The following is a 27,608-nucleotide window of genomic DNA, read 5'->3' on the forward strand; positions in this document are numbered from 1 at the left end:
AGGGGAGAGGGAGGGGGAGGGTGGGAGGGAGGGGGGGGGAGGGAGGGGGGGAGAGCTTGAGTGGGGGGGACCGGGACGGAAGGAAGGAAGGAGGAGGAAGCCTTTTCCGCCGTGGGGCTTCGGAAGCGGAGTGAAGTAGCGGGCTTTCGGGGACGGGCGTGAGGGGCGGAGGGCGGGCGTGGGGGAGGGGGGAGGGATGGGAGCCGGGGAGGGAGGAGGGAGGGAGGGCTTCGGAGTCCCTCCCTCCCTCCCTCTTTCCTTCTTTCTTTCTCTCTTTCTTTCTTTCTCTCTCTCTCTTTCTTTCTTTCTTTCTTTCTTTCTTTCTTTCTTTTCTTTCTTTCTTTCTTTCTTTCTTTCTTTTTTCTTCTTCTCTTCCTTCCTTCCTTCCTTCCTTTCCTTCCTTCCTTCCTTCTTTCCTCTCTATCCTTCCTTCCTCTTTCTTTTCTTCCTTTCTTTCCTTCTCTCTCCTCTCTCTCTCTCTCTCTCCCCCCCCCCTCCTCTCTATCAGAGTCTCACTCTGTCACCTGGGACCCAGGCTACAGTAAAATGGGACAATCATATCTCACTACAACCTTCAACTCCAGGACCCAAGTGATGCTCTCATCACAACCTTCCAAGTATCTGGGACTACAGGTACATGAAACTGCCCAGCTAAATTTTAAATCATTTTGTAGAGAAAGGGTCTCACTATGTTGCCTAGGCTGGTCTTTAACTCCCAGCCTCCAGCAATTCTCCAGCCTGTGCCTTCCAAAGTGCTGGGATTACAGGTGTGAGCCACCCTGCCCGGCCAGAATGTCTTATTTTGTCACTAAGGCAAGAATTTAGTTCTGAGAATTTCCCATTCTTTCACTCTGAAAGATTTTTTTATGCTTTTCATGGGAAAAATGGGATGTAATCTGATTAATAAGAATATGGTTGGATACATGACTTTTTAGTTAGCTGAGCAGTAAAAGTGCCTCTAAGGCCAGTGATGCTCAGCCTTTTTTGTACCACCAAGGAGGTCAGGAATGAAGGATATGGCATCTATACATCCTATCAGTAGCAGTGGTGCACCCTGGCAATGTTTCTCCATGGAGGTCATGGTGGGGTGCTTCTCCTTTTACTCTTGAGGATAGCTACTTTGAGAGGATATCCTAAACTTGGCCTTGTTTTGTTAAATGCAGTTTTTAGTCCATAACTTGGATGAAGACCTAAAAGGCAAGCTTATCACATCTGCAGATGACAAGACCAAGTTTATTGAAATTAAATGTAACAAAACTTTATTGATCACCCTCTACAGGCCATATCTGGCACTAAAGAGGATTTTTGCCATGGATATGTTACACAATTTTGACTTATAATGCAGACTTGGCTTAAAAGACCTGAGTTTTGTTTGGTTGCTTTTTGTTTAGTTTGGTTTATTTGTTTATTGTTTGTTTTTTGCTCACCATGAGCTTAATAAGAACAACAAAATTGATCACAGTCCAAAAGCCACTATATCTTTAGTGTATTGTATGGAAAGAACATCCAGAACTTGGGAGAAGATAATGTAACATATTCCTGGAGCACCATGTCCAGATCAATCAAGTACCATATTATGAAGGAGACATAAATAGCACTGTATCCAGAGGAGGGAAACCAGGGCAACAAAGAGCCTACAAGCCATGCCCCGGGATGATCAGTGGAAAGAACCAAGGATGTTTAATCCTACAGAACAGAAACGCATAGAGCCCACAAGCTTTCTTCAAATATTTGCATGCCCATCACCATTGCTTTCAAACAGCCAGAATTCAGAAAATAGGGAAGATTTACTCTGTGTACCTATAGGGCAGAATTCGGGTCAAAAGTTTGCAACCACATGGCAGCACGTTGCTCAATGTAAGGAAGAGCTTTCTAACAATTAAAGCTGCAAAATGAAATAGGCTACTTCAAAAAGCTGTGTGTTCTGGATCACCAGAATTTTTCAATAAGAAGCTAGAAAGCATAGGATATGTATCTAATACAATAAATTCCTGGTTTTGTGGTATGAGTTGGAGAGATGACCTAGTCTATAAGGTCTCTGAAAAACTAAAGGAAAATATGTACATCATTTGGATATTGAGTCAAATCTTATAATATAGTTCTTTAGTTCATCAGCTAAAGTTAACTGCAGGTGGCAAACTGGAACCAGTTTAATTATGCCCTTGAAGAACCAGGAATGTTTGGTTGGTTTGCTAGCTTATGAGAATTTCAACAACCTGAAGTCACAATAGGACCTTGGAATACATATTGCCACACAGTCACCAGGAGGGATGATGATAGTACCAGCATATAAGACACATGAAAATTTCCTCTCAAAATTTTTTCTCCGGGGGGGGCGGAGCAAGATGGCCGAATAGGAACAGCTCCAGTCTCCAACTCCCAGCGCGAGCGACACAGAAGACCGGTGATTTCTGCATTTTCAACTGAGGTACTGGGGTCATCTCACTAGGGAGTGCCGGACAATCGGTGCTGGTCAGCTGCTGCAGCCTGACCAGCGAGAGCTGAAGCAGGGCGAGGCATCGCCTCACCTGGAAGCGCAAGGGGGAAGGGGATCCGTTTTCCTAGGCAGGGGAACTGAGACACACAACACCTGGAAAATCGGGTAACTCCCACCCCAATACTGCGCTGTAAGCATACAGGCACACCAGAATATATCCCACACCTGGCCGGGAGGGTCCCATGCCCACGAAGCCTCCCTCACTGCTAACACAGCAGTCTGCTGCGATCTATCCGCAAGGCAGCAGCCAGGCTGGGGGAGGGGCGCCCGCCATTGCTGAGGCTTAAGTAGGTAAACAAAGCCGCTGGGAAGCTCGAACTGGGTGGAGCTCACAGCAGCTCAAGGAAGCCTGCCTGTTTCTGTAGTCTCCACCTCTGGGGACAGCGCACAGCTGAAGACCAACAGGGGAAGTAGCAGGAGCCGGTGCAGACGCGAACGACTCTGTCTGACAGCTTTGGGGAGAGCCGTGGATCTCCCAACGCGGAGGTTGAGATCTGAGAACGGACAGACTGCCTGCTCAGGTGTGTCCCTGACCCCTGAGTAGCCTAGCTGGGAGAAATCCCCCACTAGGGGCAGTCTGACACCCCACACCTCACAGGGTGGAGTACACCCCTGAGAGGAAACTTCCAAAGGAAGAATCAGACAGGTACACTCGCTGTTCAGCAATATTCTATCTTCGGCAACCTCTGCTGCTGATACCCAGGCAAACAGGGTCTGGAGTGGACCTCAAGCAATCTCCAACAGACCAACAGACAGTCCTTCTGACTGTCAGAAGGAAAACTATCAAACAGGAAGGACACCTATACCAAAACCCCATCAGTATGTCACCACCATCAAAGACCAGAGACAGATAAAACCACAAAGATGGGGAAGAAGCAGGGCAGAAAAGCTGGAAATTCAAAAAATAAGAGCGCATCTCCCCCTGCAAAGGAGCGCAGCCCATCGCCAGCAACGGATCAAAGCTGGTCAGAGAATGACTTGGACGAGAGGAGAGAAGAAGGCTTCAGTCCATCAAACTTATCAGAGCTAAAGGAGGAATTACGTACCCAGCGCAAAGAAACTAAAAATCTTGAAAAAAGAGTGGAAGAATTGACAGCTAGACTAATTAATGCAGAGAAGATCATAAACGAAATGACAGAGATGAAAACCATGACACGAGAAATACGTGACAAATGCACAAGCTTCAGTAACCGACTCGATCAACTGGAAGAAAGAGTATCAGCGATTGAAGATCAAATGAATGAAATGAAGCGAGAAGAGAAACCAAAAGAAAAAAGAAGAAAAAGAAATGAGCAAAGCCTGCAAGAAGTATGGGATTACGTAAAAAGACCAAATCTACGCCTGATTGGGGTGCCTGAAAGTGAGGGGGAAAATGGAACCAAGTTGGAAAACACTCTTCAGGAAATCATCCAGGAGAACTTCCCCAACCTAGTAGGGCAGGCCAACATTCAAATTCAGGAAATACAGAGAACGCCACAAAGATACTCCTCCAGAAGAGCAACTCCAAGACACATAATTGCCAGATTCACCAAAGTTGAAATGAAGGAAAAATTCTTAAGGGCAGCCAGAGAGAAAGGTCGGGTTACCCACAAAGGGAAGCCCATCAGACTAACAGCAGATCTCTCGGCAGAAACTCTACAAGCCAGAAGAGAGTGGGGGCCAATATTCAACATTCTTAAAGAAAAGAATTTTAAACCCAGAATTTCATATCCACCCAAACTAAGTTTCATAAGTGAAGGAGAAATAAAATCCTTTACAGATAAGCAAATGCTTAGAGATTTTGTCACCACCAGGCCTGCCTTACAAGAGACCCTGAAGGAAGCCCTAAACATGGAAAGGAACAACCGGTACCAGCCATCGCAAAAACATGCCAAAATGTAAAGACCATCGAGGCTAGGAAGAAACTGCATCAACTAACGAGCAAAATAACCAGTTAATATCTAATGGCAGGATCAAGTTCACACATAACAATATTAACCTTAAATGTTAATGGACTAAATGCTCCAATGAAAAGACACAGACTGGCAAACTGGATAAAGAGTCAAGACCCATCAGTCTGCTGTATTCAGGAGACCCATCTCACATGCAGAGACATACATAGGCTCAAAATAAAGGGATGGAGGAAGATCTACCAAGCAAATGGAGAACACAAAAAAGCAGGGGTTGCAATCCTTGTCTCTGATAAAACAGACTTTAAACCATCAAAGATCAAAAGAGACAAAGAAGGCCATTACATAATGGTAAAGGGATCAATTCAACAGGAAGAGCTAACTCTCCTAAATATATATGCACCCAATACAGGAGCACCCAGAATCATAAAGCAAGTCCTTAGGGACTTACAAAGAGACTTAGACTCCCATACAATAATAATGGGAGACTTCAACACTCCGCTGTCAACATTAGACAGATCAACGAGACAGAAAGTTAACAAGGATATCCAGGAATTGAACTCATCTCTGCACCAAGCGGACCTAATAGACATCTATAGAACTCTCCACCCCAAATCAACAGAATATACATTCTTCTCAGCACCACATCGCACTTATTCCAAAATTGACCACATAATTGGAAGTAAAGCACTCCTTAGCAAATGTAAAAGAACAGAAATTATAACAAACTGTCTCTCAGACCACAGTGCAATCAAACTAGAACTCAGGACTAAGAAACTCAATCAAAACCGCTCCACTACATGGAAACTGAACAACCTGCTCCTGAATGACTACTGGGTACATAACGAAATGAAAGCGGAAATAAAGATGTTCTTTGAAACCAATGAGAACAAAGATACAACATACCAGAATCTCTGGGACACATTTAAAGCAGTGTGTAGAGGGAAATTTATAGCACTAAATGCCCACAAGAGAAAGCAGGAAAGATCTAAAATTGACACTCTAACATCACAATTAAAAGAACTAGAGAGGCAAGAGCAAACACATTCAAAAACTAGCAGAAGGCAAGAAATAACTAAGATCAGAGCCGAACTGAAGGAGATAGAGACACAAAAAACCCTCCAAAAAATCAATGAATCCAGGAGTTGGTTTTTTGAAAAGATCAACAAAATTGACAGACCGCTAGCAAGGCTAATAAAGAAGAAAAGAGAGAGGAATCAAATAGATGCAATAAAAAATGATAAAGGGGATATCACCACTGACCCCACAGAAATACAAACTACCATCAGAGAATACTATAAATGCCTCTACGCAAATCAACTAGAAAATCTAGAAGAAATGGATAATTTCCTGGACACTTACACTCTCCCAAGGCTAAACCAGGAAGAAGTTGAATCCCTGAATAGACCAATAGCAGGCTCTGAAATTGAGGCAACAATTAATAGCCTACCCACCAAAAAAAGTCCAGGACCAGATGGATTCACAGCTGAATTCTACCAGAGGTACAAGGAGGAGCTGGTACCATTCCTTCTGAAACTATTCCAATCAATAGAAAAAGAGGGAATCCTCCCTAACTCATTTTATGAGGCCAACATCATCCTGATACCAAAGCCTGCCAGAGACACAACAAAAAAAGAGAATTTTAGACCAATATCCCTGATGAACATTGATGCAAAAATTCTCAATAAAATACTGGCAAACCGGATTCAGCAGCACATCAAAAAGCTTATCCACCATGATCAAGTGGGCTTCATCCCTGGGATGCAAGGCTGGTTCAACATTCGCAAATCAATAAACGTAATCCAGCATATAAACAGAACCAAAGACAAGAACCACATGATTGTCTCAATAGATGCAGAAAAGGCTTTTGACAAAATTCAACAGCCCTTCATGCTAAAAACGCTCAATAAATTCGGTATTGATGGAACGTATCTCAAAATAATAAGAGCCATTTATGACAAACCCACAGCTAATATCATACTGAATGGGCAAAAACTGGAAAAATTCCCTTTGAAAACTGGCACAAGACAGGGATGCCCTCTCTCACCACTCCTATTCAACATAGTGTTGGAAGTTCTGGCTAGGGCAATCAGGCAAGAGAAAGAAATCAAGGGTATCCAGTTAGGAAAAGAAGAAGTCAAATTGTCCCTGTTTGCAGATGACATGATTGTATATTTAGAAAACCCCATCGTCTCAGCCCAAAATCTCCTTAAGCTGATAAGCAACTTCAGCAAAGTCTCAGGATACAAAATTAATGTGCAAAAATCACAAGCATTCTTATACACCAGTAACAGACAAGCAGAGAGCCAAATCAGGAATGAACTTCCATTCACAATTGCTTCAAAGAGAATAAAATACCTAGGAATCCAGCTTACAAGGGATGTAAAGGACCTCTTCAAGGAGAACTACAAACCACTGCTCAGTGAAATCAAAGAGGACACAAACAAATGGAAGAACATACCATGCTCATGGATAGGAAGAATCAATATCGTGAAAATGGCCATACTGCCCAAGGTTATTTATAGATTCAATGCCATCCCCATCAAGCTACCAATGAGTTTCTTCACAGAATTGGAAAAAACTGCTTTAAAGTTCATATGGAACCAAAAAAGAGCCCGCATTGCCAAGACAATCCTAAGTCAAAAGGACAAAGCTGGAGGCGTCACGCTACCTGACTTCAAACTATACTACAAGGCTACAGTAACCAAAACAGCATGGTACTGGTACCAAAACAGAGATATAGACCAATGGAACAGAACAGAGTCCTCAGAAATAATACCGCACATCTACAGCCATCTGATCTTTGACAAACCTGAGAGAAACAAGAAATGGGGAAAGGATTCCCTATTTAATAAATGGTGCTGGGAAAATTGGCTAGCCATAAGTAGAAAGCTGAAACTGGATCCTTTCCTTACCCCTTATACGAAGATTAATTCAAGATGGATTAGAGACTTAAATGTTAGACCTAATACCATAAAAACCCTAGAAGAAAATCTAGGTAGTACCATTCAGGACATAGGCATGGGCAAGGACTTCATGTCTAAAACACCAAAAGCAACGGCAGCAAAAGCAAAAATTGACAAATGGGATCTAATTAAACTAAAGAGCTTTTGCACAGCAAAAGAAACTACCATCAGAGTGAACAGGCAACCTACAGAATGGGAGAAAATTTTTGCAACCTACTCATCTGACAAAGGGCTAATATCCAGAATCTACAAAGAACTCAAACAAATATACGAGAAAAAAACAAACAACCCCATCAAAAAGTGGAGAAAGGATATGAACAGACATTTCTCAAAAGAAGATATTCATACAGCCAACAGACACATGAAAAAATGCTCATCATCACTCGCCATCAGAGAAATGCAAATCAAAACCACAATGAGATACCATCTCACACCAGTTAGAATGGCAATCATTAAGAAGTCAGGAAACAACAGGTGTTGGAGAGGATGTGGAGAAATAGGAACACTTTTACACTGTTGGTGGGATTGTAAACTAGTTCAACCATTATGGAAAACAGTATGGCAATTCCTCAAGGATCTAGAACTAGATGTACCATATGACCCAGCCATCCCACTACTGGGTATATACCCAAAGGATTATAAATTATTCTACTACAAAGACACATGCACACGTATGTTTATTGCGGCACTATTCACAATAGCAAAGACTTGGAATCAACCCAAATGTCCATCTGTGACAGACTGGATTAAGAAAATGTGGCACATATACACCATGGAATACTATGCAGCCATAAAAAGGGATGAGTTTGCGTCCTTTGTAGGGACATGGATGCAGCTGGAAACCATCATTCTTAGCAAACTATCACAAGAACAGAAAACCAAACACCGCATGTTCTCACTCATAGGTGGGAACTGAACAATGAGATCACTTGGACTCGGGAAGGGGAACATCACGCACTGGGGCCTATCATGGGGAGGGGGGAGGGGGGAGGAGGGAGGGATTGCATTGGGGAGTTATACATGATATAAATGATGAATTGGTGGGTGCTGACGAGTTGATGGGTGCAGCACACCAACATGGCATAAGTATACATATGTAACAAACCTGCACGTTATGCACATGTACCCTAGAACTTAAAGTATAATTAAAAAAAAAAAAAAAAAAAGAAATACAAGACCAAAAAAAAAAAAAAATTTTTTTCTCCTACCCTCTGATTTAGACCAGCATTGCTTCTTTCAGTGGTAGCTAATAAGCCAGACAGATCCAGTAGCATGCTAGTAAATATTTAACAACTGATACTCTGGAAAAAAATTCTAATTTGTCATGTTTGCCAAATCTCATGGTTTAAATTCACCCATCATAGCTGATTTCAAGTTACCGTTGGGAAGAGAAGTACACAATCCACTTTAGTGAGCAACTTTAACAAGCTGCCTCCAGCACACCACTGAATGTACCCCACATTTTAATCAGGAGAATCAGTGCAATTGACTTCCCTAAATTAACAGTCCAATGTTTATTGCAGAGAAAGAAACTAAAGATTTGATTACATATGCTTAGTTGTTCCATTTAAACTAAAATACCAACAATATTTTGAAAGAACATATTCTTAAATGTATTGCATTTGCCTGGGGCTGCAGCCTACCCTTTCAGTCTCCATCACTTTGTTTAGGTTAATTTTCTCTGTCAAAATAGGTTGTGTATGTGACAGAGCAGGTATTTGGCACATCAAAGTTTTCCATTTGATGTTAAAGCAGGCCTCCATTTGGGGATGCATTCCGGAAGCTGTGACACTAAGTATGCTGTGGCGTAATCTCTACAGTCTAACAGAAATTCTGTAAGGATAAGTGGAGTTCAAACATATCATGACCAGCAGGTTCTGACACATCTAATAAAGAATCAGAGTATGGGGACATAGTTAATAACACATCCAAAAATGTTGATGATTGATATAGTTCAACCGTCTCTCAAAAGCCTCTAATCCCTTCTATCTATCAGGGCATTTAAGGCCCTTATCTGGAAGATAAATCATAAGACTTTTGAGGAGATACAAAGGAAGGGCTGGAGGTGAAGTGGAGAATTATAATATCGCATTGGTAAGTCACTAAATGGGTAAAGTACAGTCATAAATCTGAGATTTGGGATGAAAAAATTTTATGTAGAGTTTCTTTAAAGGTTAATCATTAAAGGAAGAGTTATCATCTGCCAATTGTGTTTTTGTTTGTTTGTTTTTTAAATGAGGGAAGGAGGGCAAGTATCAGCCACGCATTACTCAAGGAACATATGACTGAGAAATTGAAAAAAGTATATAATTCTGAAAAGCAATCAGAAATGGCAGCAGGAATGAAGACAGACTCTTGGATCTCAGAAATAAGAGGAATAACTTGGGTTGAAAAAATATTAAGAGAAAAGCAAGCCAAAGCTGTGAAAGCTAAATTAAATTTCTTAGAACAAGGTAGTAGAATCCAGTATGATAGAACCCAGAGGCAATTGGAACACCAATGCTCTTTTAAAACATACAAATGGCTGCCTAATGCATTTTACAGATACATGTGAATTGGGAATAAAGGCTAATGTAATTGTTCAACAATATAGTGCAGATGATGAAATCTAAGCACTTAATTTGGAAAAGTGTATAGTATTAAGATGACTGCATTGATTACTGTGAAGAGTATGACATATTTGAATGGGCTTGACAGAGAAGAACTGTGCTGTGTAATTTAGAAGTCTAAAGCTACTTATTTCTTCTAGAAATGCATTTTATTCAATCAGCTTTCTCTATTAGTCATTAATAGCCAATGTTTGAAACACCAACACCACTAACAAAAAAAGACACACTTGGACTCCCCCAAATAGAATTGGATTTGTTCTACTAAGGTAATACATGCATATTATTTTTTGATATATCTAAACTTACAACTTGATTGGAAGATGAATTAGTAAATTAGGAGCAATTTTATAATCAAAACATACATTTCTACTTTTGTTTTCAAAGTAACATCTATAGATGTATTACAACATCTAGAAGTGTATATGAATGTATTTCTTTTTCTCACATTTCTCTATTAAAGCCCCATCACGAGAGGTGCCATTATATAAATGGGTTCTCTATTTGGAACTCAGCAGAGACACCCTGGAAAGATTCAGAGGCACAGTGGAAAGAGGAGCTTTTCCTTCCTGTTTTGGGGCTGTTGGTTCTCAGAGTAGAAGGAAAACTATGTAGCTCTGAGTTCAATGAGTTTCCCATGCTGTATTCCATGTCTCCATAATGACGTCTTTGGAAATGTCTGTCTTGTCAGATGCTGCCTTTCCTCTCTCCTTATTCAGCAGGCAATTCACTGCCACTCACAAAGGACCAACTCAGGCCAACTCACAGTGAGCAATGTTTGTCTTTAACAATGCTTACTTTTCTTTTTGGAATTCTTTTCCGTACCAATGACCCTTCTGCTGCCCCAGTCAAAATAATGAAATCAATTTAGCCACATTTACAAAAGGTCCCTGGTTTACGATGGTTTGGCTTTTTATGATTTTTATGATAGTGCAAAAGCAGTATACATTCAGTAGAAACTAGTCTTTGAATTTTGAATTTTGATCTTTTGCTGGGCTAGCAATACCCTTGCGCAATGCAGGGTATTTTCAGCCTTGCAATCATGAGGATGAACAACTGCTACCCCATGGCAAACTGTGTGGCCAGATGATCTTCCTGCCCAGTAGGCCAACGTAAGTGTTCTGAGCATGTTTAAGGTCAGCTAGGTTAAGCCATGATATTCAGTAGGTTGGGTGTATTAAATGCATTTTCAACTTAATGATATTTTAAATTTACAATGGGTTTATCAGGAGATAATTCCGCCACAAACTGAGGGGCATCTATATTTTGTTACTTACACCAGAGGTGTTTACATTTCAAACAAATATCACATTAAAAGTGAAATTTCAAGTATCAGAGTGAAATTTTTGAATAGCTATGCTTTGGGGTAGCTGACTTTGGATAGCTAAACCATAGTCAATAATATTTTTAAAATCATAAAAGTTCATATACTGGAGGACTTACAGTGAAAATATACACAAGTTTTTCTCCATTAATTCTCCTCAGAGTTTTACAAAGCTTATTGTTAAAAGATCATTGCTGTAATCTTTTAGCTTTGTGTGACATGTGTTTCTGAATACTTTAAACACAGTGAGGTTAAGATTGGATCATTTAAAAATCTCATCTTTTAGGTTGGCATTTATTTGGAAGTAGTGATGATAACCAAATGCCTTTTGTTTACATTTCACCAAAGGGGAAAACTGTGTTTTCACTTACCAATAACAAACCAAGACCTGACACTCGCTCAGATGATTGCCTCTCCAACATCTAACACTAAGGAGAATTTTAAAAAACAAATTAGTAATAGAGTGGTCTTTTTGCGCCTTCTTTTCTCATTCAGCTTGTTTAAAAAAAATGTATGAAAGTAGCTGGATACAAATTATAGTACATAGCACATGGGTGAAGCTTGCTGTATGTTTGTGGCTTCCCCTAACATTCATCACATGTACCACGTGCCTCAAAGTTCACCACAATAAATCTTTTGGTTCTCAGATAGCAAGTCAGTCCCCCAACTGTTAAAAACCACTACACACAGTACCAAACCCCAGACAGGATGACTTCCCATAGGTACAAAGATTGTCTTTCTCAATGCCTATAGGAGCTAATTAATTAATTTAAGAATAGGAAGTAATAAGATAATATAATCTGTTTTCTATTTGGATGAGCCAGTTACTTCACATCTCTGTGCTTCTTTTTTTTCTCAGTTGTAAACATGTTCTAATAATTTACCTATTCCACTGGGTCTTCCTGAGAATTACATTAAATCAAGGGCATAAAGTACTTGGCAAATAAAAATAACTTAATAATTGGCAGCCATTACTATTGTGCTACCAATACTTGAATTTGGAGAACGACTGCACTCTTTGGTTAGAGGGTAGAGTTGGTTTGCTGTAGGTGACAAAGGCAGAGGGTAGATTTCAGAAGAGAAGCAAATCTGAGAATTTTTACTAAATTAAGCTACACACAGAGCAAGCATAAAAAACAACAACAATAATAGTGGATTGCTACTGACAAAACTTTTAATGAGACCCGAGACTTTCAGTGAAACCTGCCAAAAATACTACCAAAGGAAATAAGAGACATGCTCTAAGCTAGCTTGTATCCAGCTTAATTTAAGTGACTGCTTTGCCATGCAATTGGGAACATGGCACATACAAACATTGCAAAGTACATAAAAACAAGATGTTTTGAAACACACATCACACCCCTGCCGACTGACTTTATTCTGAAAACTAAAAGTAACACTAACTCAGCTGTGCTTATGGTGCTTCAGGTACTTAACAAATGACCATTTATGTTAAGTACCCTGGATTACCTAAGAAAGATTTTCATTGTCATTAGATAATGATGGAAAAATATTTCCTATGAATTGATAAGGTGATAATCCAATGGAAGAGTGTCTTTAGCTGACAAATGATGTTTTCAGTGTCGTATTTCTCCCCATTTAATCTCTAAAGTGGCACAAAAATAAATTTCTCCACTTGGATACCTTCCTGCCATCTCTTGGTAACTCAAAAGCCCCTCAAACTCAGTATGTCCAAAAATGGTCTCACTATCACTTTCCACATCCCACCCTCAGCCTGTCCCCTTCCTGTGTTCCTTGTCATAGCAAAACAGTAATATCACCTACAACCCATTCAGTTTTGCAAGCCAGAAATTTAGGGGTCATTCCTGACAATCTCTTTCTCTTCCTCCTAAATCCAACCTGTCATCAAACACTGTTGATTTTGTTTGCTAAATTTCTCCCTCTAGTCATCCCTCTTTGACTCCCCTACCATCATCAGTCTAATATAACCTGCTGTCACCTCTCTCCCAGACTGTGGTAATAGCCTTCTAACTGGTCTAATTTCATATATTCCATCCCCTCTCAACACTGCTTACCCTACCCGCAACTTTTTCTCCCACCATTTCATGAGCTGGATTATCCTGCCACTCCAACTCAGCTTAAAACTCTTGATGACTTTTGATGGCCTTAGGAAGGAGAGGAAAAAACACCTGAAGGTGGTTTACAAAGCCCCATTCCTGCCTTCTTTATGTTACTTCACTCTTCTTGCCTCTGCTCCAGCCACACAAGCCGTTGTGGACTCACTGCGCTCCCTCCTGGCAGAAAGTAGCTGATACAGTTTGGCTCTGTCCTCACCCAAATCTCATCTTGGATTGTAACTCCCGTAATTCCCATGTGTTGTCAGAGGGACCCAGTGGAGGATAATTGAATCCTGGGGGCGCTTCCCCCATAGCGTTCTCATGGTAGTGATAAGTCTCATGAGATCTGATGGTTTTATAAGGGGTTTCCTTTTGCACTTGGCTCTCACTTTCTCTCTTGTTGCCACCATGTGATAAGTACCTTTTGCCTTCCGCCATGATTGTGAGGCCTCCCCAGCCATGTGGAACTGAGTTCACTAAATCTCTTTTTCTTTATAAATTACCTAGTCCCGGGTGTGTCTTTATCAGCAGCGTGAAAACAGACTAATGCAGTAGCTCTGGCTTTTCCTGATATCTGAAATGCTCTTGCCAATCCTCTTCACCTAGTCGCCTCTTCAGATTTTCATTTCACTTCCTTGAGAAAGCTTTCCTTGACTCCCTTGACCACATCAATTTCCTGTTATAAACTTTCCTAATACCTTGCAACTCTTCTACATTGCACTCGATAAAGTTGTGCTTTTATTTTGTTTAGCACTTTAATATTTTTCTTTTCTATTATTCTGTGAGTTCCTATAGAGAGAGAACCACATCTATTTTTGGTCACCTACTAGCCCTAGCCCAAGCACAGGGTATATGATCCAACAATATTCAATGGTAAATATTGGTGGAATTCATGAATAAATGATGTCAGATAAGTTTCCCACATTGCTTTCAGTAAACAGACTATGTTGTTTTGCTTTAAAAACAATGTCAGCAAGCAGTCTGTTATGTAAAATGCGCAGTTTGGTTCGTGATTATAAATATGAAACCGGTTAACTCAATCAAATTGCTGTAAGGATATGAGACTTTGCAGAAAATGAGTTTGTTTTTTACCTTTAATTTTAAGGAGTTCAGTTTTTCCTCCCTAAGGTGTTCTCTCAACATCTCCCGATGGAGCCTCTCCTGCTCCCTTGCAAACTCGCCAAGAGTGTACTGGCGCACGCTGTTATGGCGGCTGGACATCCCCAGGGTGCTGCCCCCTTGACTGGGTACACTTGTGAAGCCTTGCCTCCTGGTGAAGTAGTACACGGTGACACAACTAAAATGTACATTCTTTGTCCTCAGCCGCTTCTCCCTTTTGAGAATGGAGGAAGCTGAAAGAGAAAGAAACAATCCTGTGAACACTTGGGGCAGCAGTTTTCAGACAAGGCCAAGAAAATGCCGTTTGGTGATCTTGAATCTATCTATGGTCGACCCTTGCTGGCTACGGCACTCTAAAACTGTTACATCCCAGAGTTGGCATAGAGTTCTTATTTTCTTTCTTAAATTTTCTTCTAGCTGCGGCAGAGTAGACGTTTAAGTATAATGGTGGTCTGTACTTTTAAGTAAACGATATTCTAAGCAAACTTTCAGGAAAGTTGTCAATAGTCTGTGAATCTGTGGCAGCATTTATAGTAGTCCCCACTTATCTTTAGAGGATATGTTCTCAGACCTCCTGTGGATGCCTGAAATCACAGACAGTATTGAGCCCTATATATACTATGTTTTTCCCTATACATACATACCTAAGATAAGGCACAGTAAGAAATTAATTATAATAGCTAATAGTAAAATAAAGCAATTATAATGATATAAGAGCATCACTACTCTTGTGCTTTGGGGTATTATTAGGTAAAATAAGGGTTCCTTGAACATAAGCACTGGGATACCCATGGCAGTTAATCTGATAACCAAGATGGCTACTGTGTAACTAACGGGCCAGTAGCATAGACAGCACTGATGTGCTGGACAAACAGAAGATTCAAATCCTCGGGGAACGGGAATGGGACAGTGTGAGATTTCATCACACTATTCCCAACAGCCTGCAATTTAAAACTAAAAATGCTTTACTTCAGGATATTTTCATTTAATATTTTTGGATTGTGCTTGACCACAGATAACTGAAACTGGGGAAATCAATACTGCAGACAACCGGGGACAACTGTAATTTCTCATTTCCTCTAATCCTTTGCATTTTGGTTTTATGACTTTCACAGAAGTTGTATTATACTATAATCAAAAAAGACACATAGTACAAACCCTCATACCTCGGATCTTATTTCTATGTGGAGGGTGTTTGACATTAAAACAAATGTCTACAAATTTTGGAAAATTTCAAAAAGCAATAAAAACACACACAAAAAGGCTCACTGGCACTATTTAGATATTTTATCAATCTAAATCTAATAAAACTTTCATTGGAAAAGATCAGTGTTCTCATTAAATTGCATTATGAACAATGGGATTCTAATGTAAGTATACATTGGGACAAATGAAATTGCCTGAGATATATCAGAACTACTTCTTATTATTATTAATTATTTATTTATTTATTTTTTATTTTTTTGCGATGGAGTTTTGCTCTGTCACTCAGGCTGGAGTGCAGTGGCACAATCTCGGCTCACTGCAAGCTCTGCCTCCCAGGGTCACGCCATTCTCCTGTCTCAGCCTCCCAAGTAGCTAGGACTACAGGTGCCCGCCACCACGCCCAGCTAATTTTTTTTGTATTTTTATTAGAGACGGAGTTTCACTGTGTTAGCCAGGATGGTCTCGATCTCCTGACCTCGTGATCTGCCTGCCTTGGCCTCCCAAAGTGTGTAAGCTTACAGGTGTAAGCCACCGCGCCCGGCCCTTCTCATTTATTTTTTAATTGATGAATAAAAATTATATATATTTATGATGCTCAGCGTGGTGCTTTGATATATGTATGCATTGTGAAACTGCTCAATCAAACTAATTAACATATCAATGATCTCACATACTGATTTTTTTGTAGTAATGATGGGAGCCTTTATTATTAGTTACAGGAACATCAAGATGCACAGAGAATCCAGGAGAGGTAGACACTGACTGCAGTTGAGAAAAAGAGGGCCACACTTGTAAACATGACCTTTTGAAATTAGAAGACATGGTAGAATCATCTGGTTCAGCCCCTTCATTTTACATTGAAGTAACCCAGGTCTGTAGAATTTGAGTGACTTTTTTTGATGTAGACTATTAGTGAGACAGGTAAGCCTAAACCTGAAAGCTCCTAATTTGCTGCCAAATTATATGATCCACCCCCGCTGGGGAAGGAAAGGCACACTTAGTTGCGAAGAAAGAATCATGCTATTATTTTGCTAGCTGAGGAACTCTCCTCAGTTCATTGTTTTTTTCATGTTTGCTTTTCTATTAGGGGTTGAATTTTGTCCCTCTCCATCAAATATGCTAAAGTTCTAATCCCAAGTACCTCAGAGTGTAGTCTCTTTTGGAAATAGGGACTTTACAGAAGTAAACAAATTAAAATAAGGTCACTAGGGTGGGCCCTAATCCAAGATGACTGGTGTGTTTCTAAAAGTTAAAACTTGGGCACAGACACGCGTAGAGGGAAGACGATGTGAAGAGACACAGGAAGAACACTGTGTGAGGACTGATGCAGAGATGGGGATTCTCTACCACAAGTCAAGAATGTCGGGGGCTCCAGAAACCGAAATACGCAAGGGAAGATCCTTTCCCAAAGCTTTCAGATGGAGCCTGGCCCTGCCAACACCTTGGTCATCGAGCCTCCAGAACTGTGAGCAATTTCTGCTGTTGTAAGCCATCTTGTTTGCCGTCATTTTTATGGCAGCCCAAGGAATCTGACACAAGTGCTCAAGCAGAAAAATGAACAGAAGAAAATGAACTGAGAAGAAATCCTCAGATGGCAAAATGCTATAATTTAACATTTGTGGAGTGCTTCCCATGTGCTGTACTATGCAGGCAACTTTACATGAATTATCTCATTTTATCCTTAGAACTCCCTGGTTGATAATACTCATGTCCTCATTGTTAGGAAACCAAATTACCAAAGGTTAAAAAACATGGCCAGGTCATATAACTAATGAAAAAACTGGGATCTGTTATTCAGAGCTCAGTCTTTTCACTACCATATTTCAGCATACAGCTGAGGCCACACTAAGGGAGGTGAGCAAGGCTGAGATTTGGCATTATACTACCTCTGGAAGACGTCAACTGCTTCTGGCTTCAAGATGATTTTGATTTAGAAGGCTGTGTAAGCAATGAAAAAAAAAAATTGAGTCTAATTGGATTTATGTAAGAATCTTCTTCCAAGGAAGTTCAAGCTCCTTTGTCTCATTTTTCCCCCATGAAACATTCAAGCCAAATATATAGAGGCTGCTATGATTAATACCATTTTATGGATTTGTTTAATCAGTAAGTATAAATTGAGAGCCTACGATGTGCTAGCCACTTTCTAGATGATTGGGATACATCAGTTAAAAACACAGATGATGCTGGGTGTGGCTCATGCCTGTAATCCCGGCACTTAGCGGGGCAGAGACAGACAGATCATCTGAGGTCAGGAAGTCGAGACCATCCTGGCCAACATGGTGAAATCCAATCTCTACTAAAAATACAAAAAGTAACCAGGCAGGGTGGTGCACGCCTGTAATCCCAGCCACTTGGGAGGCTGAGGCAGGAGAATTGCTGGAACCTGGGAGGTGGAGGTTGCAGTGAGCCGAAATCACACCACTGTACTCCAGCCTGGGCAACAGAGAGAGACTGCGTCTCAAAAAATAAAAAGAATAAATAAATAAATAAATAAATAAATAAATAAATAAATACACAGATGATGATCCCTGCCTTTGTGGAGCTTCCATTCCAGTGGTGAGAAACTCAGACACAATGAAGAGACTCAGAAGATTAGAGAGTAAGAGAATTACGACCTTAGCACAGAAATTCGGCTTTCCCAACTTTCTTCTTCTCCACTGTTTTGCTTCTCCAGAAGATATTGGCAGAAAGGGAATGCTTTCCAACTTGTGCGTACTTTTCCATTTATTTATGTATATATTCACTGTAACACACCTGTACTACAGGCAGTAAACTTTCAATTTGATTTAAAAGTTCTGATCTGTTTCATAACCATATGTTTAAATCATCTTAAAACAAGGAAGAATTTGTCAAAATGTAAAAGATCACCAGAGAAGGCAAATTTAACAATCTGCCCAGCAATCTGCTATCAAATCCGACAACCTCATACATCACCCCTTACAGCAGGCTAGAGCTTCTGGTTTTGTGATGATAACTTTATATCTTTTTTGCTCTTGATATCATAAAAATGATGCCCTAAAGGCATTATTGTTCAAGGCCATAAATTTATAGATAAGGAAAAAGGTTTGAATGTACTCATTTAAAACAATTATTATATACACCTCTGGTAATTTTGTGTGCGTGTGTGTGTGTGTGTGTGTGTGTGTGATAGAGCTTCGCTCTTGTTGCCCAGCCTGGAGTACAGTGGCATGATCTTGGCTCACTGCAACCTCTGCCTCCTGGGTTCAAACGATTCTCCTTCCTCAGCCTCCTGAGTAGCTGGGATTACAGATGTCTGCCACCACGCCCAGCTAATTTTTGTATTTTTAGTAAAGACAGGGTTTCACCATGTTGGCCAGGTTGTTCTCGAACTCCTGACCTCAGGTGATCCACCCACCTCGGCCTCCCAAAGTTCTGGGATTATAGGTGTTAGCCACCATGCCCACTCACATCTGGTAATTTTATTACTTACTTTTTAGACAATTGGTGGCACTCTCAACAAATTTCCTTTCCAAATGTATTTAGATCTCCATCTGCAGTTTTAGATTATAAGAATTCTTCACTCTGGGAGGCCAAGGTGGGCGAATCATGAGGTCAGGAGATTGAGACCATCCTGGCCAACACGGTGAAACCCCGTCTCTACTGAAAATACAAAAAATTAGCTGGGCATGGTGGCAGGTGCCTGTAGTCCCAGCTACTCGGGAGGCTGAGGCAGGAGAATGGTGTGAACCCGGGAGGCGGAGCTTACAGTGAGCGGAGATCACGCCACTGCACTCTAGCCTGGGTGACAGAGTGAGACTCCGTCTCAAAAAAAAAAAAGAATTATTCACCCTTCTGGATGAATCTTTTGCACCATTATTCACCCTTCTGGATGAATCTTTTGCACCATGCTTTCCCAGAAAAGCCAAATTACCTTTTCCCAAAAAGCCAGTGTCAGGGAGCAGAAGGCCTTCAGCTGAGCCCCTGGCAGGGCTGACACTGTCAAAAGGAATTAGGAATAGTGCTTCCTCCTATCTATTAGGGTTTATAATTCAAACATGTGCTTATGTTTACTTTAGCATTTGCATATTCTACATAACATTGTGATAACAATTATTCAAAAGCCTATGGAATCTATATAAAAGGAAGTCTTTGAAATACTACAAGATCAGCCTTATAGGGAATATTTTAAGTGCGGCTTTCCTGAAGTTAAGAGCCACCCAAGTCTCTCTTCTGATGATTGAATCAGAGGACTAACATGAGCCTTTATGGGCTCTCTCCTGCCTCCAGGCCTCAATGTGACTAACATCACAAAATGAAGTCATAAAAACGAGTCTCTGCCCTTTGAGCCTGGGAGAAGCAGACTAAATTCACTCAGCACATCTCCCGTAGGGAATCTGAAACCTCCCTGATATACCTACCTAGTAATTTCTGCCCTTTCCAAGAAGACTAAGCTCTACTTTGTGTCTCTACAGAGTTCAGTATTGGCTTTACTATAGCAAGGTCAAGAGCAAGAAAAGGAGGGAGGAAAATGTGGCTTTCATGAGAGCTTTGAAAATTAGTCTGTTTTTGGCCGGCACAGTGGCTCATGCCTGTAATCCCAGCATTTTGGGAGGCTGAGGCAGGTGGATCCTTTGGGCTCAGGAGTTCGAGATCAGCCTGAGCAACATGGTGAAACCCCATCTCTGCCAAAAATACAAAAACTTAGCTGGGTGTGGTGGTGCGTGCCTGTAGTCCCAGCTACTCGGGAGGCTGAGGCACGATAATCACTTGAGGCCAGGAGGCAGAGGTTGTGGGGAGCCGAGATTACAATACCGCACTCCAGTCTGGGTGACAGAGTGAGACTCCAGTTTAAATAAATAAATGAATAAAAATAATTAGTCTGTTTTCATACGTGACACCATTTTTTTTTTTTTTTTTGAGATGTAGTCTTGCTGTGTCACCAGGCTAGAGTGTAGTGGCACGATCTCAACTCACTGCACCTCTGCCTCCTAGGTTCAAGTGATTCCCCTGGCTCAGTCTCCCACATAGCTGGGACTACAGGCGCGCACCACCACACTTTGCTAATTTTTTGTATTTTAGTAGAGAGGGGGTTTCACCATGGTGGCCAGGATGATCTCAATCTCCTGATCTCATGATCTGCCCGCCTCAGCCTCCCAAAGTTCTGGGATTACAGGTGTGAGCCACCGTGCCCAGCTTGGACACTATTTTTTAAGTATCTTTCAGCTCCTTTTCTTTTATCCTAACCATAGTACCAGCCTGAAGCAAAAGTATCTAAATGCAACACTACTGTATACACTGCCCAGGTCTTGGGAACACCATTATATTCAGCACATCTGGCCATATTCGTGTATACAGTAGAGATAATATTGGTCTTTATAAATTAAAGGAATAAACACACAGTTACTGATATTCACTATCTTCAGAAGCTACCTTTTTTTTTTTTTTTTTGAGAGTGAGTCCCGCTCTGTCACCCAGGCTGGAGTGCAGTGGGGCGATCTTGGCTCACTGCAAGCTCCATCTCCTGGGTTCATGCCATTCTCCTGCCTCAGCCTCCTGAGTAGCTGGGACTACAGGCACCTGCCACCATGCCTGGCCAATTTTTTGTATTTTGAGTAGAGACAGGGTTTCACCGTGTTAGCCAGGATGGTCTTGATCTTCTGACCTCGTGATCCACCTGCCTCAGCCTCCCAAAGTGCTGGGATTACAGGCGTGAGCCACTGCGCCCTGCCAAGCTACCCACCCTTGAAAGAATGCTTTCAGGCCAGGTGTAGTAGCTCATACCTGTAATCCCAGCACTTTGAGAGGCCGAGGCGGGCGGATCACCTGAGGTCGGGAGTACAACACCAGCCAGGCCAGCATGGTGAAACCCTGTGTCTACTAAAAATATAAAAATTAGCCAGGCATGGTGGTGGGTGCCTGTCATCCCAGCTACTCAGGAGGCTGAGCAGGAGAATTGCTTGAACCTAGGAGGGGGTTGCAGTGAGCCGAGATCACACCATTGCCCTCCAGCCTGGGCGACAGAGTAAAACTCTGTCTCAAAAACAAACAAACAAACAAAAACAAACAAACAAAAAAATGAATAAACAAAACAAAGAAACAAAAAAAAAAAGCTTTCAAAATGAATGGAGAAAAGAATTGGAACACTGACTAATCCACAATGCCAGGGTAAGAATATAGACACATAAAATAATCTGTATATAAATTATATAAAAAAAGAACTCGTGAAAAGAGCCGATTAAAAATAGAAACCAAGGCCGGGTGCCGTGGCTCAAGCCTGTAATCCCAGCTTTTTGGGAGGCCGAGACGGGTGGATCACGAGGTCAGGAGATCGAGACCATCCTGGCTTAACACGGTGAAACCCCGCCTCTACTAAAAAATACAAAAAAACTAGCCGGGCGAGGTGGCGGGCGCCTGTAGTCCCAGCTACTCGGGAGGCTGAGGCAGGAGAATGGCGTGAACCTGGGAGGCGGAGCTTACAGTGAGCTGAGATCCGGCCACTGCACTCCAGCCTGGGCGACAGAGCGAGACTCCGTCTCAAAAAAAAAAAATAGAAACCAAAGGCTAAGTATTATTCAGCATGTTTGCAGTATCATCCAGGGAAGCAAGTACTCCGGTGAAATAAATATTCTGAATATTTTGATCCCCTACAGGGGATGAGTATATCAAGTATCACAGCTCATTCACACTAGGTTCTAGGAAAATTCAACCGATTTTGCTCTTTCCACACTCACAAACCAATCTGTTTATATGGTATGGAATAAATTTTCAATTTTACCAGATTATCTGCCTGACTTGTCAACTTTATTTCTTATTGAAAATAATCAAATTTGCTTTCTGATTTGTGCTTTAGCTATTTGTGAACATTATTAGTGTATCATTCCACTTGAGTTTGGCCATTTCTGCATGCACACAATCACATAGCTGGGCCTGTAAAATTGAAGATCAGGTTCTGGACCACCAATTCCACCACAGGGCAACCACTCTGGAGCGAATGCTTGAGCAATGAGTTGGTCAACAAGTACACTTGTTGTTTTTTGTGTCAACACCTATCAGCAAAGTCCTGCTAGAAAAGCAGAAAGCAGTAAACGGAGTTATGTATTTTGGCACAAAGTTTGGCACATGGAGGTTGAAAAGTTATGGTCTAGTTTCATGTTAAACGAGAGGAGAATTGTGGAAGATATTAATTCTACCATTTGGGTCTAAAGTCAATAATAAACTTATCTCTCTTAAGTTGATCAAAAGGAAAATGCCAAATAATTTGCAAGTCTATGGTTTTGAATATATTTATTTAGATGAAACTTAGTAGAAGTGACGTGAGATTGCTGAAATCAACTTGTTTTTCTTGGTAAGCGCTGGTCAATGAAAATTTGTGTTTTTAAATCATACAGACCAAATTGATCAGGGGCTCTGAAGACGTGTGATGTGTGTGTTGCTTCTTACCTTTTGAAGAACAAATCAAGATTAAATCTGTTATCAAACCAAGAATTTTAGCTTATAAACAGAAGATCCAGTTTCATCAGAAATTATTTCGTATAGAAATTAGCATAACAGATTGAATATTAAATCAATTTCCAATGATTGAAGTTATTAAGATTAACTTAACATTTACAAACGACTTCTGTAAATTTCCTGTGATCATATGCTCAAATCTTCTCCAACTTGACATGATTGCCAAGGTTGGCTTCTCTTGATAATTGTGTCACCTACATGATCTCAAGTCTTAACCACAAGGAGTAAAAATGGGTCTAGCAACTAAGAACTATAGCAATAATTCCTTTGAAAATGAAATCTAGTTTGGTATTAAAAGTAATCTTTCCTTGTTCTAATTGTCCCTTTTTATTCCAGTCACATTCTTGTTTCCTGAATATACTTGCCCCAGTCATCTTTTTAAATTTAATTTGCTCAAATAAGGTATTTAGTAATACATTGTTTAAGTGGATAAAACTCCAAAAGACTTATACTAAAGAAGTATCATGGGTGAATGAGAAGCAAAATGAAAATAAAGATTAATTGGGACTTTTTCTTTCTAACCATGAACAAAATCCAAATTACCTTAAGTAAGTAATATAAGCTGATCTGTTATTTTACATTCAGTTATAAAGAGTTTAAAACACATACTAACAATCACAAACAAAAGAAAAAAACCCACCTTAAACAACAGACATGATATAGGGAAATGTTTTTAATTATCCAATGTTTTGGAATTAAATTGTTTTTCTTCCCAGAAGAATAATCCGAACTGAAACAGAGGCAGTAAATGTAAAAAAGTATCTTAATGTACCAAACAGTCAGGGGTCTTATTTTTTTCCTTTTTTACTATTGCTCATTACTATGAAAGTAGCATTCAAAAATAAAAATCAAAAAAATAGTAGCCTCCACTTAGGTGATGCTCATCATTTTTAGTCCAAGTCTATTTCTTGCTGATATATTCGGTTCCCTGTATTACGACTAATAGCTCTAAATGCTATTAAAATTGTAGTGCATGTCTCTCCTCAGCCCTTAAATGCCACGCTTCCCTGTTTCTAACCAACCAACCAACTCATGTATTAGTAAAGCAGCAAGTAGAATAGATCATATAAAATATGATAGACACATTTAAGAACCAGTTGTCATTCTGATATCAATCCATTGGTAGAGGAGAACTAGGTTTATAATTCATAGATAGGATTAGGTAGTTTATCCATTTAGCTGTAAATATTTCCCATTCCTATATTAAATTGAACATATTCACAATGGATTACCCTCAAGACTAATAATGTCTTTTGCGCATTGCAGCGTCTGAGTGAAATAATTCAAGACAAGACTCTTTTGTTTAAATTGCTAGTTTACAAAGAAAAAAATCCTCTCATATAAGACTAAGTGACATAATAAGTATTCTATCAAGATATGTGCAAATACTGCATACGCATTTAAACAACAAGAACAAAATAGCAAGAACAGAAATAATATAAAAAGATGACCCTTGAAGCTGATTGACTAAAGCTTTGTTTTGGATCATGAACATGCATGTCACGTCGTCATCCATTCAGTCTGTCGGTTACGTCCACATAAGCAAGCAAGAGATATGCATGAAGGGAACCAGCTCTCCTCCCAGTCTCTGCTGACAGGCACAGCCCAGGCTGTTCAGCTCTCTGCAAGCTGAATTTGACTTCATAGGGTTGGTTTGATCGAGTACTCATCTACTGAAAATTCTCAGGTTGGAAAAAAGTAAGATTTATTGCCCAAGATTTTGATGTAAATTCTGAAAGCTGCATATGAAAATTTAATACACACTTTGACCTTCCAGCCTTCATGTCATAAATAATTAATATGATTAACTCACAAAAGGTGATCACTTTGCAAAACTAGCAATTGTTCATCCACACATTTTATTTTTTAAGGATGCCCTTTCCTCTTCCCCCCTAATTCCTGTAAGTGATCTACAAAACAACAACAACGACAACAACAAAATGGCACTTTGTTTGCTAGGACAAAAGCAAGACATACTATATTTTAAAGTTATAAACTTGAAATTAAAAAAGCAAAAATTTAAGAGGGAGTATAGCTCAAAGCTAGAGCACTGGACTGCAGATCAAGAAAGCAAAAAAAAATTTTTTAATTATTTTATCTTTTATAAATAATTTTTATATCTAATTGACTTAGCACTGATCCTCCTGCTTATGCAAAACTAGTAAACCACTGAAAATATAATGTAACTGCAGAATGCCCTAGCCATCAACATAAAGTGTAATTAATATTGGGGATGATGAATCGTTAAACTAAAAGTTTAGATTAAATTATATGTAAAATTGTACCACTGAGTGATCTACTAATTTTTATTTTAATTTAGATATATGATTTTCCTTTTGTATCAGTAAGTCAAATTTATAGCACTAGGCATCATGAATTTTGGTGTTCCAATTCTACATTTGACAATCAGTCTTCGTTTTGGTTTGATTTGGTTCTTACACAACAAATCGCTTTAAAAATTTATATATTAAAATCCAAGAGAAAAATACTGAAAACACAATATAATATTAATGTTTTGCTGAATATAGGCACTGAATTTTGCTCAGCTCTAACCAAAGCAGACCAAAAATTAGGAATTTTTCCCCCATTCTATATAATACACAGATGCTCCTTTTTAACTTTCAATGGAGTTGCTTTCCAAGAAACCCATCATAAGTTGAAAATATTGTAAGTCAAAATACATTTAATACACCTAACCTACAGAACATCATAACTTAGCCTAGCCTAGCTTACACATGCTCAGAATACCTTACCTCAGCCTACGGGGGGCCAAGTCATCTCATGAAAAGCCTATTTATAACAAAGCATTGAATGTGTTATGTAATTTACTGAATACTGTACTGAAAGTGAAAAACAGAATGGTTGTATGGGTACTCAAAGTACGGTTTCTACTGAATGCCTACTGCTTTCTCACCACTGTAAAATCAAAAAACATAAGTTCAACCAGCATTAAGGAGTCAGGGACTATCCGTACTCAGCTAGCACCTGACGTTATTACTGTTGAGAGCCATTTTACAGAATTTTGATCAATGTTATCAGCTCCTTTCTCTTTCCACACTATCTATATTTTTCTAGATAACATTAATATTTTCCAGGGAATTTTTAAAGATTTCCACACAGCCAATATTAACATTTACATATGGAACATACATTACTGAGGTATCTGCCTTTTCATTTTTAAAGGCTTTTTTTTTTTTTTTTTTTTATTGTAAGCATGTCATATTGCTAATGAATTAGAGAAAATATTTTCCTGTCCCAATGTCTGGAAAATAATAAATTGTCAGATAATGTAATCGATTTAAAATCTGGATTTTAACACTTGCTAAAATCCATTATACAAGTTACATTAATGAACATTGCATTTCTTAGTTTCTCCATTAATATTTTCAGAATTATGTTTGTCTACCTCACATGAATATTATAAGAAATAATTACATTTGTAAAAAATCTTATGAACCACAGATGGAAAGCATTACATATGCAGAGTACTATCTTGGTGATGCTGTTAAACCAAATAAAAAGTGTGTTCCTTTATTATCGGGGAGAAAACAAGTACTACCTACTTCCCAGCTTGTTTCCTTAATCTCTCATATGTGCAATTAAACATTAAAACTTCATGCTTAAGAAACAAATTTCACTGCCACTGAAGTAATAGTTATTTCCAAAATATATAAACCTATACTCTAGTGTTATTAAAATCGCAACATGAATAACATCTTCAGATTATATCATTTTTTATTGGGAAAAAAAGGCAGTCGTTACTAAACATAAATAATCACAGTTCTGGCTGCAGTTCAAGGTGTAAGCACTTCCCTCTGCTGTCTCAGCAATTCTCCTGATGTCAAAGACACATTAAAATAAATGGGAACCATATGGCTCCTCAGCAGAATACTCGCGCTCTTACAACCAAGAGGGCAATGCAATTCATTACCACCACCGGAGAAATATTTTGGGGACATGGAATATCTCAGTGCAAAATAAAGCCGCATGAGGCATTCTGACACAATGACAGAAGGAAACATTTGCTATTCTTCAGCTCTACTAACCTGTTTTGCTGCGTTTTACATTTTCTCAATACCACCATGAGTCTCTCCTTTTACAAGGATTAAACAGCATTTTCCACCTGCTCAGTGACTTCCCAAGCAGTATTTCATCTGGTCCAACAATGCGACCCTGTCAAGCCTAATACATCATGATAATCCAGGTCAGAACATCACTTAAAAACAACAATAAAGAAACAAAACAAAACAAATCCTCAAAAGCAACAAGAGCAACAAAACAATTCTAAAATATCTTGGAAATTATTCTGGAGAGCAAGACGGGGCCCAAAATCACACACTTGAACTTTTAACTTTTCTAGGAAGGATGAAATCTTGATGCATGCTTATAAAAAAAAAGAAATGCCATTAAATCTAAAAAAGCCTTTACTATACTTATCCTGAATAAAAATCTA

General features: G+C 39.7%; 1 protein-coding gene across 1 annotated transcript in view; it reads right to left on the reverse strand.

The window, feature by feature from the left end:
* CSRNP3 (cysteine and serine rich nuclear protein 3) overlaps positions 1-27,608 on the reverse strand; it is a 115,902-nt gene that overhangs the window by 14,282 nt on the left and 74,012 nt on the right. Inside the window, exon 3 of the mRNA XM_010365305.1 lies at positions 14,453-14,712. Within this exon, the coding sequence (XP_010363607.1) occupies positions 14,453-14,712 (260 nt within the window). The remainder of the gene's footprint in view (positions 1-14,452; positions 14,713-27,608) is intronic.

This window comes from Rhinopithecus roxellana, chromosome 14, assembly GCF_007565055.1.
Source record: "Rhinopithecus roxellana isolate Shanxi Qingling chromosome 14, ASM756505v1, whole genome shotgun sequence".
Classification (NCBI taxonomy): Eukaryota; Metazoa; Chordata; class Mammalia; order Primates; family Cercopithecidae; genus Rhinopithecus; species Rhinopithecus roxellana.